Source organism: Falco peregrinus, chromosome 7 (assembly GCF_023634155.1).
Source record: "Falco peregrinus isolate bFalPer1 chromosome 7, bFalPer1.pri, whole genome shotgun sequence".
NCBI lineage: Eukaryota > Metazoa > Chordata > Aves > Falconiformes > Falconidae > Falco > Falco peregrinus.
In genome coordinates this window covers 36,552,818-36,570,434 of record NC_073727.1, presented here as the reverse complement: position 1 = coordinate 36,570,434, position 17,617 = coordinate 36,552,818, and the positions used below count along the sequence as shown (strand labels likewise).

The 17,617-nt window shown below is 36.8% G+C and overlaps 1 protein-coding gene across 2 annotated transcripts in view; it reads left to right on the top strand.

Moving 5' to 3' along the window:
* MED23 (mediator complex subunit 23) overlaps window positions 1-17,240 on the top strand; it is a 40,403-nt gene extending 23,163 nt beyond the window's left edge. For both annotated transcript variants that reach the window (XM_005230125.4, XM_005230126.4), the window contains 13 exons: window positions 972-1,135; window positions 2,162-2,286; window positions 2,746-2,951; window positions 3,864-4,044; window positions 5,779-5,949; window positions 7,159-7,375; window positions 8,162-8,398; window positions 9,829-9,994; window positions 10,981-11,053; window positions 12,174-12,388; window positions 13,214-13,334; window positions 15,316-15,447; window positions 16,162-17,240. In XM_005230125.4, the coding sequence (XP_005230182.1) occupies window positions 972-1,135; window positions 2,162-2,286; window positions 2,746-2,951; window positions 3,864-4,044; window positions 5,779-5,949; window positions 7,159-7,375; window positions 8,162-8,398; window positions 9,829-9,994; window positions 10,981-11,053; window positions 12,174-12,388; window positions 13,214-13,334; window positions 15,316-15,447; window positions 16,162-16,335 (2,182 nt within the window). In that variant the 3' untranslated portion in view covers window positions 16,336-17,240. The remainder of the gene's footprint in view (window positions 1-971; window positions 1,136-2,161; window positions 2,287-2,745; window positions 2,952-3,863; window positions 4,045-5,778; window positions 5,950-7,158; window positions 7,376-8,161; window positions 8,399-9,828; window positions 9,995-10,980; window positions 11,054-12,173; window positions 12,389-13,213; window positions 13,335-15,315; window positions 15,448-16,161) is intronic.
* The last annotated feature ends 377 nt before the right edge of the window (window positions 17,241-17,617 follow it).

Sequence of the window (17,617 nt, the reverse complement as noted above, 5' to 3'; positions counted from 1 at the left end):
ATTAACAAAGTTGAAGGGTATGAGATTCAGTTTGTATGTAGAATCTGTGGCTGGTTGTAGAAAAGTTGAGGATAAGTGCATCCAGTCACTCACAAGAGCAGAATACTTCTTGTGAGGGTATGTGTTGGAGATAGAGCAACCTCATTATTATCAGTTCATGTCAAGGAAGTCTAATTACATAGTAATTTTTTAGTCCAAATTCAAATTGCTCAGCTGGTTATCCTTTATCAAGAGTAGAGAGAACAAGTAAAGACAAGGTTCTCCTTGAATTCAACGTCTTGCTCTTTTTGTTCACCTAAGTCTTTTTCTGTCATCTTAGTCTGTGAAATATGGATGTTAAGCAGTGACTTTTGGTAAGCACCGCATGCAGCTAGATTGGAGTAAATTTAACCTATGGCTCTGGCATTTCAAAACCACAATATTATGAAAGTCTTTGAAATTACTTCAAACTACCTGGTGTAAAAAGCACTTCCAACTAGAGCACTAGAAAATAAACTGCTTTTAATCAAAAGCAGTACTTTCTCACTTCTTCAATGAGGACAATTTAGCGCTGTCTGCTTCAAGGTGATAGTTAGCTTTGACACTTCCCATGCATTATTTGTGCCTTTTTAATCTGTTGCATACATACCTGTGTATCCTTGTTTAGATGGCGATGTTCAAAAGATAGCAAAAAGGTGGGGGGCTCTAAATTGGAGAGACTCAAGACCCTTTTTCAGGGGCCCTGCACCTGGAATTTTCACTAAATCAACTTTTGAGAGGTTTATTTGAAAATAAAGTACACTTAATAAATTTTTATCAACTATTTAACAGCAGAAAAAGTAAACTTTTCAAAACAGTTAAGAGCATCGCTTTCAAAAAAAATATTTTTGTATTATTTAAAGCAGAAGATAAAGGAAAAATAGGTATTTTTTTTAATCTTAAAAGCAGCAATATGAGCATTATTTGCTAACTGGACTGTTTCCTTCTTTCAGTGTGGAGAGTACTGCTCTAAGGCTAATCACAGCGTTGGGCAGCTCAGAAGTCCAACCACAGTTTACACGATTCCTCAGTGATCCCAAAACAGTTCTTTCAGCAGAATCAGAGGAACTCAACAGGGCTTTGATCTTAACTCTAGCAAGGGCAACACATGTGACAGGTAATGGCAGTACTGTGAGATAATGTCTAAGTGAAATCTGTGGTCAAGCCATTTCTCTAAAATACTGTTTAAGAGAATATCATGGAAATGACCAAGTCATAAACCACATGCCTTATTCTTCTGGTTTTGAAAAAAGTGAAATTTAATTTCCAATTACTTATTTTTAGGCAAAAAGCTATTATTATAGCAATAGTGAAATCAGATGTTGTTTAGAAATTTATTTTTATACAAAGATACAGTGTGACTAGGTTTTTTTTATTACTGTTGTAGTTTGTTTCATTATTTTAAATTTAAATGTTTGGATTGATTACTGATACATGCCATTAAAAAAAATGCCTTAAAAAAAAAAAGGAATGTTCACAGCAAGTATGTTGCTCATGTGGAATCCACCCCCTATAGAGAATACCTTTAAGAAAAATTTGTGTGATTGTTGGTTTGCTTTCTTGGGGAAGGGAGAGGGGGAAGCTTTTGGTGGGTGTTCAAATGTTTTAACAATGTGCAATGACATGGGTCAGGTTTTTATTAGCTTTGAGGGGGATGTTTTCTCTCCTTTTTTATGGTTCTAGTCTGGAGCCTTGCTGGAGGGTTAAAACAACTGAAAACTGGTGGAGGTGGTTTGAAAGGGAAAGGGCTTCTTTGTTTTAGATTTTTTTATTTGTTAACCTTTGCTCAACCTTTAACATTGTCGACACTGGGGTTAGGGGGATGAGGCTTCTGTTTTATTTCCACAGCTTAATTGGGAAAGGTACTGCTGAGCAGACTTTTTAAAGCAATATAAAATGGCATCTGGCAATTTCATCATCATTATCTTCCTGAGGATTTTTTTTTAAAGTCTGGTCAGTTAATCAGCAAAAGCTTGTCTTACTGTCATGACAGGAAATTAAATATAAAATTTTAAATCATGATTGCTTTATTTCTAGCTCAGAACCTAAAAATATTTTTTTTATTGTTAATAGCATAAAAAGGAATACCAATAAGAAATGTTTTTTAAATGTGAAATTGTAATATCGTTAATCCATTTTCTAGACTTTTTTACAGGCTCTGATTCAATTCAGGGAACTTGGTGCAAGGATATATTGCAGACTATCATGAGTTTTACTCCCCATAACTGGGCATCACATACACTAAGCTGTTTTCCAGCTCCTCTGCAGGTAATAGTTTCAAACTGATGATTTTATAATTGGAAATACAAAGAATATATTCTCTTAATGAGATCCTTTGCCTTTTGGTAGTTGATGAGATTCTTGTCCTGTCCAGACTACATTAATCTCAAGTCCCTAAAAAAATGCAGCATGATTGTAACATTGCTATTTCTTCAGAAATGTATTAACTTTGAGTATTCTAAAGCCAGGTTTGGCCAACTGATAATTCTGGTGGAAGGTAAATCGGATCTTTTAAAAAAACTACAAAAGTCAGAGGAGCCTTTTTTCTTGTGGCAGTTTGTCATGTAGCTTTGTTAGCGACAAATCACTGTGGTGTCATGGTGAAGCAACAGCACTGTCTAGTAGGTTGTATTGTAACAGGGAAGTAGGAACTCATAAGGCAAAAGTTTGCTTGTGCGAATGTTTTTTTCTAGGCACTCAGTCACAGAAAAGCCTACTTTATTTCAGGTATTCTTCAAGCAGAATAATGTACCTCAGGAAAGCCGTTTTAACTTGAAGAAGAATGTGGAAGAAGAATACCGAAAGTGGAAGTCTATGACCAATGAGAATGATATAATCACACACTTTTCTATGCAAGGTTCACCCCCACTTTTCCTTTGTCTTCTGTGGAAGATGTTGTTAGACACTGATCACATTAATCAAATTGGCTACAGGTGAGCTTAAAAGATGTGCCGTTTCAAAGTTACTACAGCAACATGCCGTGCTCTGAGACTTACGCTTTGTACATTAACAGCTTGATTTGTACATTTTTTTATTAATGCAAAACATGGGAAAAAGGAGGGGAGCTAGGTATTAGCAAGCATATCATCATAATTGTGCAGTGTTGAAGACTGGTTGCACCACACAGTGATCTGCAGTGTATATTCTTCCTGGTAAAAGACAAGGCTATGAGGTGTGATTTAAGCATGTTACTTGTAATGGCAGTGTTTCAGGCAATGTGAAATAGTAAACAGAAAATATAAAGTGTTTCTTTATTTCACCTTGTAGATGAATAAAGGCCAAATAATTGGTTTTTTAAAACAAATGTTGGATTAAGATGAAAACTTACTATAGAATTAGTAGTCCTACAGTATTTTTACTTGTTCTCAGTAGTAACAGCATCACCTCCAGCCGTGATAGATGCTTTGTTTTCAGTCCTTCTTAGGTCTTTTATTTATGATAACATGTGTTACTTCTCTGTGCAATAAGGAAATACCATTATTTTAATGCTATGGAAAGTTGAGTTGCAGAAGATTGTCCTAAGAGGTGTATAATTAAAAACGCATAACTAAAGCATGGGTTCTGGGCAGAATATGATACATAAGAATTGGTGTGCTTGAAGCATTTCTTTTGATTAGTAACCAGACTGGAATTCTGTTGCTCTAAGGACTTCTTGCTTTGCTTTGGAATTTTCTTCAGTTCATTTAATAAAGGGAGGGGGGTTGTGGGGTTTTTTTTTCGTTTGTTTGTTGTTTTTTTTTAAAAAGACAATTGTATTAAAACCCACTAACTAAAAATAGACCAGCTAAAAATGTAGTAAGAACAGTAACAATTGCTTGTTGCTTTTTTTTTTTCTTCCTTGTTAGAGTGTTAGAAAGAATTGGGGCCAGAGCTCTGGTGGCACATGTCAGGACATTTGCAGATTTCTTGGTGTATGAATTCTCTACCTCTGCAGGAGGCCAGCAGCTCAATAAATGTATTGAGATTCTCAATGACATGGTGTGGAAATACAACATTGTGACACTGGATAGGTTGATACTGTGTTTGGTAAGTATCGCCTTAGAAGATAAGATGCCAGTTTTTCACACAGAGTCTGCTGAGTCACTTTTGTAGGAGCAATCTTTTTTAAAAATGCGTTAGTTTTAAATAGTGACTCTTTACTAACCGAATAATGAAGTAAAATAATAGTTTTCTGTAAGCAACATAAAACTTGAAGACTTACAGTTCTCTCAGTCCTTCAGCGGAAGCTTTTTGGTTATTTAATGACAGCCATTGAATTGGTGTCATTAAATGTCGTTATTAGTGCTTTGGGTCTCTGACCTCAGAGCTATGCAATTATTTAGGCTCTAGAGAGGGATCTGGACCGATGGGCCAAGGCCAGTTGTATGAGGTTCAACAAGGCTGAGTGAAGGGTCCTGCACTTGGGTCACAACAATCCCATGCAATGCTACAGGCTTGGGGAAGAGTGGCTGGAAAGCTGCCCAGCAGAAAAGGACCTGGGGCTGTTGGTCAACAGCCGGCTGAAAATGAGCCAGCAGTGTGCCCAGGTGGCCAAGAAGGCCAACAGCATCCTGGCCTGTATCAGAAATCCTGTGACCAGCAGGACTAGGGAAATGATTGTCCCCCTGTACTCGGCACTGGTGAGGCCGCACCTCAAATCCTGTGTTCAGTTTTGGGGTCCTCACTGCAAGAGGACGCAGAGGTGCCCGAGTGTGTCCGCAGAAGAACAACGAAGCTGCCGAAGGGTCTGGAGCACAAGTCTTCTGAGGAGCGGCTGAGGGCACTGGGGTTCTTCAGCCTGGAGAGGAGGAGGCTCAGGGGGGACCTTATTGCTCTCTACAGCTGCCTGTAAGGAGGTTGTAGGCAGGTGGGGGTGGGTCTCATCTCCCAGATAACTAGCGCCAGGACAAGAGGAAACGGCCTCTAGTTGCACCAGGAGGTTTAGATTGGATATTAGGAACATTTCTTCACGGAAAGGGTGGTCAAGCGTTGGAACAGGCTGCCCAGGGAGGTGGTAGAATCACCATCCCTGGAGGTGTAGATGTGGCACTTAGGGCCAGGGTTTAGTGGTGGACTTGGCAGTGCTGTGTTAACAGATGGACTCTGTGATCTTAAAGGTCTTTTCCAACCAAAATGATTCTGTGATTTTACAATTTCTGACCATGATTCAAAAGCAAATGGAAAATCTTGTATCCATTAGAGTATGCATCCTTTGCTTAGAATTCAGCCTGTTGCATCAGAAAAATAGGAGAGAAATGGTATTCTTTGTCTTTCTAGGTTATCCTACAATATAAAGCAGAGTTTACCTAGAGAGAATTAAGGTTTCCTTCAGTAATTATACTTTACATACATTAAAATGAGATTTTAAAATACATGGCTTTTTGGTTGAATTTTAGTTTGGTTTTCAAACTGAAGTCTAAACATGTCAGATGGCCAGAATTTTGAAGCAACCTTAACTTAATTATCATTAATCAGTTATTTTCAGTAAAAGATCTGACAGCTAAAAGCCTGAATTCTTGAAGAATGTGCTATCGCTGGGGAGTTTGTAAGACTTTCTGCCTATGGAGTAAAAAAATATGATTATGGATACTTTTCATAGATGATTGAACCTGCCTCTGTTCTGTGACTTCACTTGAAACATAGAGTTGAAAGACTGAATGTTCAGTGTGAATTTGCGTGTGGCTGTACCAGATGCGCAGCCGAGTTTGCTAGCCAAAAAGGTTATAAAGTTGACAGCAGCATCAACTGTAATTCCATGTTTTCTGATCCATTTTGTTTAAGGCTATGCGTAGTCATGAAGGAAATGAAGCTCAAGTCTGTTACTTCATAATTCAATTACTGTTACTGAAGCCTAATGATTTTCGAAACAGAGTGAGTGATTTTGTGAAGGAGAATTCTCCGGAGCACTGGCTGCAGAATGACTGGCATACGAAGCATATGAGTTATCACAAGGTAACAAAGCTAAGAAAATTCCTTTACTCTAATACTTTCTGTGGTGTTGAGATCAGCCACAGAGTCTTTTATCTTGTAAAAGACAAGACAGCTCTGTCAATTTTTGAAGTTACTTAGTAAGTTGTAATTTACTTGGGCTGATACCTATTAAAAAAATAATCACTGATTATGTAATAATGTTAAAATTATAATGCAGTGATATTCAAAGACAGAAGCAGCTGAAAAGTTGTCTGGAGATTCATTCTTCCTCATCTAAATCTCATCTTTCTGAAATTTCTTAGGTTTGCTGAAATTCATTTAGAACAGTTTTTGTGCATCAGGGAGAGGGTATTTCCTTCTGTTGTTTTATGGCTGTAACAATAGTTAAACTGACATTTTCTTGTAATTATTAAAGCTTCTTCCATGTCCTGTGTGGCAAGAACATGATACTCTGTTATGTTAGGGAAGTGAAGTGCTGAGATTTTAATGCTGCTGTAAACATGGTGGCTTCTGCTGCCTGGAAAAGGATGTACCTACCAATGGAGTGTTCTGTAAAAAGATAAATAATCACTGAGATGAAACAGGTAGAAGCAAACTCTCATGTAGCTGAACACATACAATCTAGTTCTGATCCAGAAGCTCTTTGGTCTGTATTAGCCCTCTGCTGTAGCTGTACAGTGTCTCGAAGTGTAAGGGTAGCAGGGAGGCAGATTATATTAGGCTGGGAAGTGCTCTGACATGGCTGCACAGTTACTAGAGACACTGTGGCATATAGAAATTTCAGTCACAGGTAAAACACTGTAAGTTCAGCCTTCAGCTGTAATCATCTGGCATTTGCGTGCACTGCAATTCATTCCCAGGGAGTTATTACATGCATATTATTTCTCAGTGTTCTGATTCAGTATACGATGAATGATGAACTTCCGGTAGTGCTGATTTCCCCTAAGTTTTCTCTTAAAGTTGTTGACAAGGACACTTAAGCACTGGCTGCTTTCAGCTTTGCTTTGGGATGCTTAATGTTCTCTTACACCTGCTTTGAGTGGTGGTGAAACTTTGTTTTTCTTTTTTTCTGAAAAAGTTATCTACTAGTCTAAGTGAAATGGTCTCACTCGTTCATATATGATAATGAGGGTTATGAAGTGTCTTTTTAAAGTAATGTAGATGCTGAATGTTTAATGCACTGCTTTTAAGGAGAGAGCTTTTGATTTTCTTGGATTTCTTTCCCTCCAGAAATATCCTGAAAAGCTGTATTTTGAAGGTTTGGCAGAGCAAGTCAATCCCCCAGTTCAGATCCAGCCCCAGTACCTACCAATTTATTTTGGAAATGTATGCCTGCGCTTTCTGCCAGTGTTTGACATCGTAATCCATAGATTCCTGGAATTGCTTCCAGTGTCCAAATCACTAGAAACTTTATTGGATCATCTGGGAGGTTTATACAAATTCCATGGTAAGTTATTTGTGAATGTATACTTTTATTCCTGTTGTGATCATTCTCTTCTTCATGATAATCATCTACTAGCTCAGCAGTTTTTAATCCTTTCCTATTTTCTAAGCCCTGCATATAGAGAAGTACATTCGCTTCACAATAGTGAATTTCAGCCTACCAACAGTGAATTTGCTTTTATTCAGGTAGCTTTTACTAATTCATGCTTCCTTCACAAATTTCCCTTTCATTTCCTTCTAGTAGTAAGCATGTGGACCTGTGTCCTAACAATCTTTCTGATACCAAGACTGAAACATCTAAAAAAAGCTGTTCCTTCATCTATTCTTGTTTAAGATTCAAATAACCTGTTTTTTTTAACACTTCTGTAACTGCACTTATTATAGTAAGTTTTTGTATAGATGTCATTGCTTTGTTACGCCCAGACAATTTACAATGTTCTTTCCTTATTGTGAATTCATTCCTGGATTCTTCCCATTTACTAACTTTTATATGAAGAGAAGATTTAGACTGTTTAATTTACAGATATATTAGTATTATCATTAGGATATGATCTGTTAGTAATAATGACTTTCTTTGCTTGACTTCTGCCCTTCTGCATACACATTAAAGTGTATGTACAAGACAAAGGAAAATTAGTGTTGTATAGTGAAATAATGAGCATGAATCAACTCCATGTGCAGTTTTTAAATACATGCAGTGTAATCCTGTAGAGCTCTTATTTTAATTGCCACCATAAACAGTGCTGCTAGAAGTTATTTCTGTTTTTTGTTGTTTTCCTTTTCTTGGCAGACCGTCCAGTGACTTACCTGTACAACACTCTTCACTATTATGAGAGGCATCTCAGAGAGCGCACAAACCTCAAGAGAAAACTTGTTCATGCCATAATTGGCTCTCTCAAAGATAATCGCCCATTAGGCTGGTGTCTAAGTGATACTTACCTCAAATGTGCTATGAATGCCCGAGAAGACAATCCGTGGATTCCTGATGACACTTACTATTGCAAGCTCATTGGAAGACTAGTAGACAATATCCTTCTTCAAGTTCACGTTAAGCTGTGCCAATGTCATATAGCTTCATTTCATCAAAATACAAAGCTCTCAATTTCTGTCTGTTCAGATGTGAAATAAAGCTTGGAGTCCATCTTTAGCTGCATATATCAGTCTAAGTTCATATTAGATGACTTCAGTGTACTTTATTTTCTACACAAGGACTGTGCAGCCCTAGTAAAAACATCTTAAAAGATATTGCAAAAGCAAAGTACAGTACAGCTGTATAAATATTTCACTTTTAATGCATCACTTACAAGTACAAATACTGATGTTTATGCATTCTGAATTGAATTCTAATTGCCACATAAAATCAGCTTGATACAAAGTATGATTATTAAAAACATGTAGAAAATTAGGTTACTTTTTTCTAATGCCATTATCAATATTACTAAGAAAAAAAATATTGTAAGCAGTGCCATGTTTAAGATGGTATATAACTAGCTGTGTCTAGTTGAAGATCGGTATATGTGCTGTTAGCAGCTGCTGAGATTCTAGTTTTTAGGAGGGAGAAACTAGAAGTTATATTTCTAACACAAACTTACATTTTCTTAATTGCTGCCTTCCTTTTAGTTTTTACAGTTATGACTACAGCTGATGTCATTTCCTGTGTAAATAGCTGGTGAACCCATGCAGCTATATTCTAGAGAACAGCACTAGTGGAATCTCCCTGGATGTTGTCTTCTTTCTGGGTCAGTGTTATGGGAGTTGACCAACTTTCTCGATATGTCTTTCTTCACTCCACTTCCTGAATTTGCCTTTCTTTTATTTGTAACTTCAAAGAAGTTTTTTAGGTCTCTCTAAAGAAAGCTAAAATTACATAAATCCCTGCTTTTGTGGGGTTGCAGGGTTGCTTATGCAAATGTTAACTGTGTTTTGAGATCACTTCTATCTGTAGCTCACATGAATTAGTCTTGGTTGGCAAAGTGGAATATTTTCAGAGACAAAGCAGGTGCTCATTTTGCTTGAACTGTCACCCTAGAAGTCTGCTAGATGATCTTATACTAAAGCAAATTAATTGTTTCAGATTATGCAAAATAGAAAATTCTTGTTATTTTTATTTTCTTGTCTTGGAAGCAGATGGTGAGTGAGGTGGTTGGTGTTTTGTTCCACCTCTTAACTGGCAAAATTTATCCTCTGCATGACCTTGTGTGTGTAGTATATTTATAGCTATGTATGCATGCAATCCTTCAGTGATTCAGTGTCTTGTATTTTATATATACGTTGCCTTGTATTCATCCTTTTGTCCATATGTCTCTAGTTGTATGAAATGCGGTTGTTTTATTTGCTCTTGGTAACTTACCTTTCAATTTTACTTAGTATGAGTGATATGTATACATATATTTTTAAGCAGTGTGCTGTTTACACTAGTCTATGTTGGGGCAGCTTTTTTTTTCCTTAATCAGTCACCTATGGCAGGCAAATCACCCGGTCCGTTTCCAAATTGTGACTGGAGGTTCAACGAGTTTCCTAACCCAGCTGCCCATGCTCTCCATGTTACGTGTGTTGAGCTTATGGCTCTGGCTGTTCCAGGGAAGGATGTAGGCAATGCACTACTGAATGTTGTGCTGAAGAGGTATGTGGCGCTCTGAAATTGTTTTCTAGAATATATGATACATAATTAGAGATTGCTAAGGTACTCTGTGATACTCATTTTCTTAGGGTTTTTTTAAGGTTTTAATTAAGTATAAATACTTTTAAGTTTATAGAGAAAAGTGGTTTTTAAGGACAAACAAGGCTATAGGGATCAAGCAGAAAAATTGTGTTGGATTTCAGTGCTGTAGTGGATTGTGTGCTTCAGGAGCAGTTGATTTGGCTTGATCACCTTAAAAGATAGAGGGAAGACCTCACATACACTAAGAACTTACCCAGTGGGTTCAGTGGCAGAGAGGCTGGAAATAGTGTGTTGTCCTTTCAGCTGTGCTGGGAGGAGGACATTTCATCAGTTAATATCACAGCATCTTTGAATGCAAAGGAAGGGGCAGGAAGCATTGGCAGGACTCTGAATCCTCCTGATGCTAATGTAAAATGAGAGGTACTTTGAAACAGAGTGGTGTGCCAAGGCTAGCCTTTTGTCATGATGCATTTATTTGACCTGTTTCTTGCTCAGCCACTGTGAAAAGAACTGAAATGAAAGGACCTAATATTCTTGCAGTGAACAAATGCCATCTTTGAGCAATGACAAACTGAAATTATTTGATTTCGGCTTCATTCAGCTTAGTAATGTATTATTGCTAGCTCTATTTGGAGCACATGGAGGGAGGAAGTCAATAAAGGGACAAGCCACCCTCAAGCACTGAAGCCTGTTTGGCAGGAAGAACAATGTGATAACAGCTTTTGAAGAAAACATGCTACTAACAGAAAATCATGCCTGAACAAAGTTTTGAAAGCAACATCAGAGTGGCATTTATAGTGTCTGTTTGCTCTCCTAAGTACCTGTATGTGGTTTTATGGTTATCTCAACTTGAGAAGTATTCTTTGCATTGGGTCTTTAGGTGCACCAGAAGCACAAAGTGCAATTGTGAATTTCAGAGCATTTCTTTTCTTTTTCTCTGTCTCTAGTCAGCCCCTGGTGCCAAGAGAGAATATCACAGCTTGGATGAATGCAATTGGACTAATTATCACAGCCCTACCAGTGAGTCAATATGTTATATTTTAACACTAAAAAAAAAATATCTCCTCTTCCATGTAAGGTCTATCATCTTTATACAGTATATTGTAAAAACTTATAGCCAACGTCTGTAGAATCTGCATAGAGCTATATATCAGAAGGCTGCTTGCATGTCTGAGAAACTTCTCCTCCAGCATAGAAAAATTGACCAGATTTTTACGTTTTGAGGCTAGAATCAAAAGAGGTAAATCACTCCTATTTAAAAACATAGTTAAATGCCAAGTTTGTAGTATTGAGAACTGGATCTATGAAGTAAAAAGAGATCTGTAAGGGTTCTGTTGCAAAGCTAATTTTCTATTAATGCTTGCACTTGCACATCGTGTATCTCTTAAATCACATCAGTGAGATGTGCTTAAGAGTTCAAAAGCAAATGTGTGCAGTATTAGAGTTTGTGTATCACTTGGTACCGGACTAGGACTGCCTGAGTAATTTTGATCCTGTTACCTGTTGCTTTTATGTGCAACAGTTATCCTTTCTTCATGACTTCTCTTCCACAACAAAATGATTCCTTTTCTTGGAAGAAACCCAACATGGAAAAAAAAACCAATAAGGATTTAATCCTTATTATTTTCATAATACTGCTGACTATCATTCTTGTTTCCTTGCATCTTCATCTCTGTTCTTTTGGCTTTTGTATCTTTTTGTTGTTTGCTTTTTCCATGTTGGATTTTCTATCTACCTTTTTCCATCACATCTGTTTGTGCCTTCACTCAGAAAATTATCAGTCTCCTTTCATTAAGGTTTTTTGCCTCTGCTCTGCTTCTTTTGGAGACCTTTATGTTAACTACCTTTATGTTAGCTACCTAAATAACTAAATTAGTGAAACATGTCTTGATAGTGCCACACGTTTGAGTGTGCTACATCCACTACCACGGATGCTTTCTGTATTGTGCTTCTTAATTTTTATGTTTGTCAGACAGGGGTATAAGCCACCATGTAGTTTAAAACATTTTAAAAATTAAATAGTAGTATTGAAAAAAGATAGTAAAAAAAGTGGAAAAAAATAGTAAAAAAAAGAGTTGAGGAAGCATTGTCTTAGGTGGTGTTCTTTTCAGAAGCATTTCCAACTTTCTGTTTTTTCCAGGAGCCATACTGGATTGTTCTTCATGATCGCATTGTGAGCGTTATCAACAGTCCCAGCTTGACGTCAGAGACAGAGTGGGTTGGTTACCCATTCCAGCTGTTTGACTTCACAGCATGTCACCAGTCTTATTCTGAGATGAGTTGTAGCTACACCTTGGCTTTGGCACATGCTGTCTGGCATCATTCTAGCATTGGACAGCTTTCTCTCATTCCTAAGTAGGTGTAATGGTATTTGATGATTTACTTTTTCTTTTAAATTCCATGCATATTATAGATAACAAAGCTGTATCTGTAGCATTAGACCAGCAAATATGTACAGGGGAGCTCCAGAACTCACCAGATAGATTCACAAGTTCTTTTCCAGCTTGCCCTTCCACTGACATAATTCTTGTTACCTGTAAAGTTTGGGGCTTTTATCTAGAGTGTGACTAACTTTAATGAGCCTTTTTAATCTTTATTAGCTTTTATGCTTTTATTAATTTAAAATTTTCTTAAACGGTTGACCGTAGCATATTTCTAAAGCATCAACTATAATCAGTAAACGTATCCTTAATTCTAGCAAGTACCCTGTACTGCAAGTTGAGATGCTTTGCTGACTGAAGGATGTGGTAGTGGTCCACTTAATCATTAAAGCAAGCAAAAAATACCACTACATTAGAAGATTAGACTTTTGCCAGGGCTGTGTTAATGACAGAACTTACAGACTTCAGTTACTAAGTTTTAAAATAACTGAACAAAAATGAAGGTGGTTTGCTGTATTCCTCAATTAATCCTGAACCTTGATTTAAGGGTAGTGTTAAAATGTCAGAGGACAGCTTTTTAACTGTGCGTAGTGTTATACTGAGCTCAGAATCATTGCCTGGAAATGTTCTGGAGCTTCACTGAAATAAATAATATTTGAAATAACTGATATTTGCAGAGCTACATGGTATTTTCTAAAATGAAGGCCCAAATCTGTGAAAGAGAATGTGATGTTTTGGCTAGAATTTGGGGTAGGGGAAAAAGTCCATTTGAAGTATTAAGTGTCCTGAAATACTGCAGGTTCCTCACAGAAGTGTTGATACCCATAGTGAAAACAGAGTTCCAGTTACTCTACGTTTACCACCTTGTTGGTCCTTTTCTACAACGGTTTCAGCAGGAGAGGACACGATGCATGATAGAGGTAAAGTGTAGCTCTTGGCATACTTTATACAGTATATATTATTTTAGCTTTGCAATTATATTACAAAGCAGAATCTGATAGAGGTCTTTGATAAACATTCAGAATTAAATTCTATAGAAATTAAACAGTATTTTCAAGGGTCTGAATTGCTGCGTTGGTATCCAGCTACCCAGTTAACTGCTATCTTGTCAGCTTGGTTCAAGGATAAAATAGATTTCTTTTTTTACCAAAAAAGAAATACAGCCTCAAAAATAGCAAGCAATGCATGCTTTCTTTGGCTGTCAGACTGCATGCATCAGACTTTCTGTTTTAAAAGCTTCTCTGCAGAGGAAGGAAGTATGCAAGAGGTGAATTGTGAGGGTGGAGGACCACAGGCTGTTTCTTACATACCTATCAATGTGGATAAGGTTAGGAGAGAAGAAGCGAGATGGAGATGGCCAGTAGGCAGATGAGCTGAAGAACGGCATGTAGCAGAGACCCTTCTGGAAAAAAGAGCTTAACTTGGGATTCTGTCTTTAAATATCTATGCTGTTGGTAAATATACATAAAGCATGCTTGTCAAGTATGCAACTTGTCTCCCTCCAGATTCTGACCAACATAACATACAGGTCTATTGCCACTACTGATTACTCTTTCATTCCCAGTTACCAACGTCTGTACAGGGGACTTCGCTATTAATTTTCTAGGGTCCCCATGAGTTCCTGTCCTGCAACTCTCCCCACCCTCCAGTTCTTTCTAAAATACTTGATTTGAATACATTGTTTTTTGAAGAAGTAAAAAAGTGTAGGGATGCATACACAGTGGGAGAAGTCTTTGTTCCCATGTTTTTGGTTATATCATGAACGCAGGATACTGTATGAAACTGATCAGCTAGTTAAGTAATCTTATGGCAGTGTTTCTGTTTACTTGTTTACATATTTCCTCCAGTTTTGTCCAAGTTACAGCCTTTTCTAGTTCTTTGTAAGTATACTTTGGAAGTAGGAAACAGAAAATATGTATCTAATTGTTTAGAAATCTTGTTTTCTGTGGTGGTTTTTTTCTATGGGTTTTGTCTGGGTTTTTTGGTCTTAAAGCTACAATAAAAGTAACTGCAAAAAGGTTTTTTTCTTAAAGCAGTGCTTGAGTAAAAGTATTGGTAAGCAACAGAAAGTACTGTTGGAGCTTTATAGATTCCTTTATAGTACTATAAATTGCTAGTAACTATTGCTTTGACTGGTTTCTTCCTTCCTCTGTCAGAAATGATTTTTTTCTGTGCCTGCATTGAACCAAAATACAAAAAAAAGTTAAAAAGCTGTCAGCTTTCCATGCTTCTTAACATTCTCATACCACTCCTTTTTCTTTGCAAGGAATTGATTTTGGTGTGAGGAAATCACAAGAAGTTGCTACCTTCAGAGTAGACAGCAGCTATCCTGTGACTTAAGTGACCAGCCACAAAATTCAGGTTTTCACAGTGCCATCTTTAAATGGTCATAGGCATACATATGTTTGCACACAACACTTCCTTAAGTATGTTTGAATACTCTAGTGGTAAGCTCTTCATAGAGAGGGCATTGTATGCATTTGTAGAAGACCTTGCTGGAGTCTAGATACAAGCTGAATGCAGTAAACTGTAATGTCTGCTCTCTAAAAGACTCAAATCTTGTGCTAAACTTTCTTCTAGTTATTTACTAAGATGCACTTTTGTGAAATTGGTAGGCACTTGCTTAAACCATATTGCAGTCAATGACATTTAAGCACTAATTACGTAGCATGTACCAAAATACCATCATTGCACTCACCGGAAGTTAACTTGGGAAAATGGGGTCATTTAATTGGGCATAATGCGATGAGTTAGACCTGCCTATTTGTCCTTGTAAGAAAATAGTTAGGAATCACAGATACTTAAAAAGCAGTATTTGTTGCACTGTTTAACTGTATTTCTGCGCTAAAGAATTTTAAAACCTGTTTTCATTTGGGGTGCTTTTTGTGTCTGTGCAAACAGATCGGAGTGGCATTTTATGAGATGCTCCTGAATGCAGATCAGTACAGCTCACACCTGAACTACATGAATCCTATATGTGACTTCTTGTATCATATGAAGTATATGTTTACAGGTGACAGTGTGAAAGACCAAGTAAGTAAACAGTAGATATTGATACTTTAATATCTTTCCTCCCACGTAGCAGTTTAACCTTTTTATGAACTATTCTCGTAGGTAGCAGTCCAACAAAATGCTTAACGGTTGACTAGTCATTATATGCAAATTAGGAAGTTGGTGCACTTCTACACGTTTAAAAACTTCAGATTCAGTAGACTAGTAGGTATCTCAGATTTCAAGGTTAATTTCTGTAGTCTGAAATTTAAAATGTAGCTTGAGGATGCTTTAAGTACTATTATTAAAGCAATCGCTAGAAATAAAGCTATGGTATGTTTCATAACTTTTCCTCATTTCAATCTACATAATTTAAGCTTTACCTCATATCTGATCCATTAATATAACTTGACATATGACAAAAGTAAGAATGCATCCATGCTCAGTGAAAAATCATTCACCCAATTTAAGTTTATAACAGTATGTGCTTTTCAAAGTGTCAGTTTTGTGAATTGTTTTGCAAAGCTTTGGTATATAAATGTAACACCAGAGAGGTGTTTTTTTAAGGTTAGTTATCAGAAGAGGTCCAAAGGTTAACATGGTAAATAAATTATTGACATAAATATTAGTATTTGCTATGTATTTTCTTTTTTTCACTGTGCTAATGTGATGTTTGTGTACAGTAGTGACGTAAGTCAAAATACTTCTGTTTTACCAAGTGCATTTCTTTATTTCTTTATGCATTTTTTTAATCAGGTTGAGAAAATAATTTGTAATTTAAGACCAGCCTTGAAGCTTCGGTTACGCTTCATAACACACATCAGCAAAATGGAACCAGCTGCTGTTCCACAACAACCTCTCAGTAACGGGTCACCAGCACAACAGCCTAGCCAAGTGCCTGTTAATGTTGCTTTGCCAGTAACACAGTGAAATGAAGTGTTCGGCTGGCCTTGATGTGAAGGCTCCCTTCTGTTGCTGATCAAGGTGAAACAGCATCTGATCTGAAATCTCATATGCTGTATAAAAGGAAGGAGAACCACATACAAATCTCTGCTTCATTTTCTGTTGTGTAATGAAGCTAACTCTATACCTACGCCAGTCTTCTTACACTAGATGAGGTATATATTGCCTTTCTCTGAAAGCACTGAGTAAAGGTTCTCTGCAAGCAAAATACGTGGATTTCTGAAGATTTTACAATGTCCTGCTCCCTGTCCTGATTTGAGTCATCTGGATTCTTCCTGTTTGTGATATGAAAGGACACTCCATGTATGGCCTTTTTAAATTTGGGTTCAGCCTTATTAAAAATTTCTGATCTTTTTGTCCTGCAGAAGAATTTGAATTCTTTTTCTCTTTTGGACAGACAAGTTACACCCTTATACAGAAAAGCTCCTAGACAGAGAGATTGCATCAACTGTATTGAATTAATTATAACATATTTCCAAAGACTAAGAATGAGCTTTTGAAAATATTTGTAAATTTTGTATGTACAGTTTACGTTCAACAGATGACCAATGGGTTTGATCTAGCATCAATTACTAGTCTGTTAGATTACTACTCAGAGACTGTCTCTAATGAATCTATTGGAAGTTTGCATATCCAGTTCAGGCTCTGCTGGTTCGTATTTTATCTTTCCTGTTTGGGAAATGGGGTCATTTTTAAGTCAATCACATGAATTTTATTGATATCTTATTTTAGATTTGTAGAATATTCTACTTTAAGTTTTATGTGTTCTATGTTCAGCAGGTTTTGATAACAGAATTGAAAGGCTCAATGTTTTGTAAATACTTACCTTGTTTGACAAAATTTTTAAATTAAAAAAAACCACTTTAAAAGACTGCGTTAGTATTGTTAAGCTTATTTGTTTTCTACGCCCATTACCTTAAGAATAAGGATTGACCATAGCAAGTATACTTCCATGTCCCAAGTTCTCCATCAGATTTACAATAATGCCAATTTTAACCTGTTACAAATAGAGTCCAGATTAGTAAGGGTCAGGTCTGATTTACATCTCTAAAAAATTTAAGTTATGAAAAGGAGTTGTTGATTCAATGGGTGGAAATTTTTTTCTCTGTTTCTTTTTGAAGGACAGCAAACCTGGATTGCTAGAAACTGCTGTCATTTGTATTGTACTTGGATCCTAAACTCCACCAAATGTGATCTGAGTAACGGAAAACTGAGTGCTTTTCAATGAGTGTAGTCTGACAGAAAAACA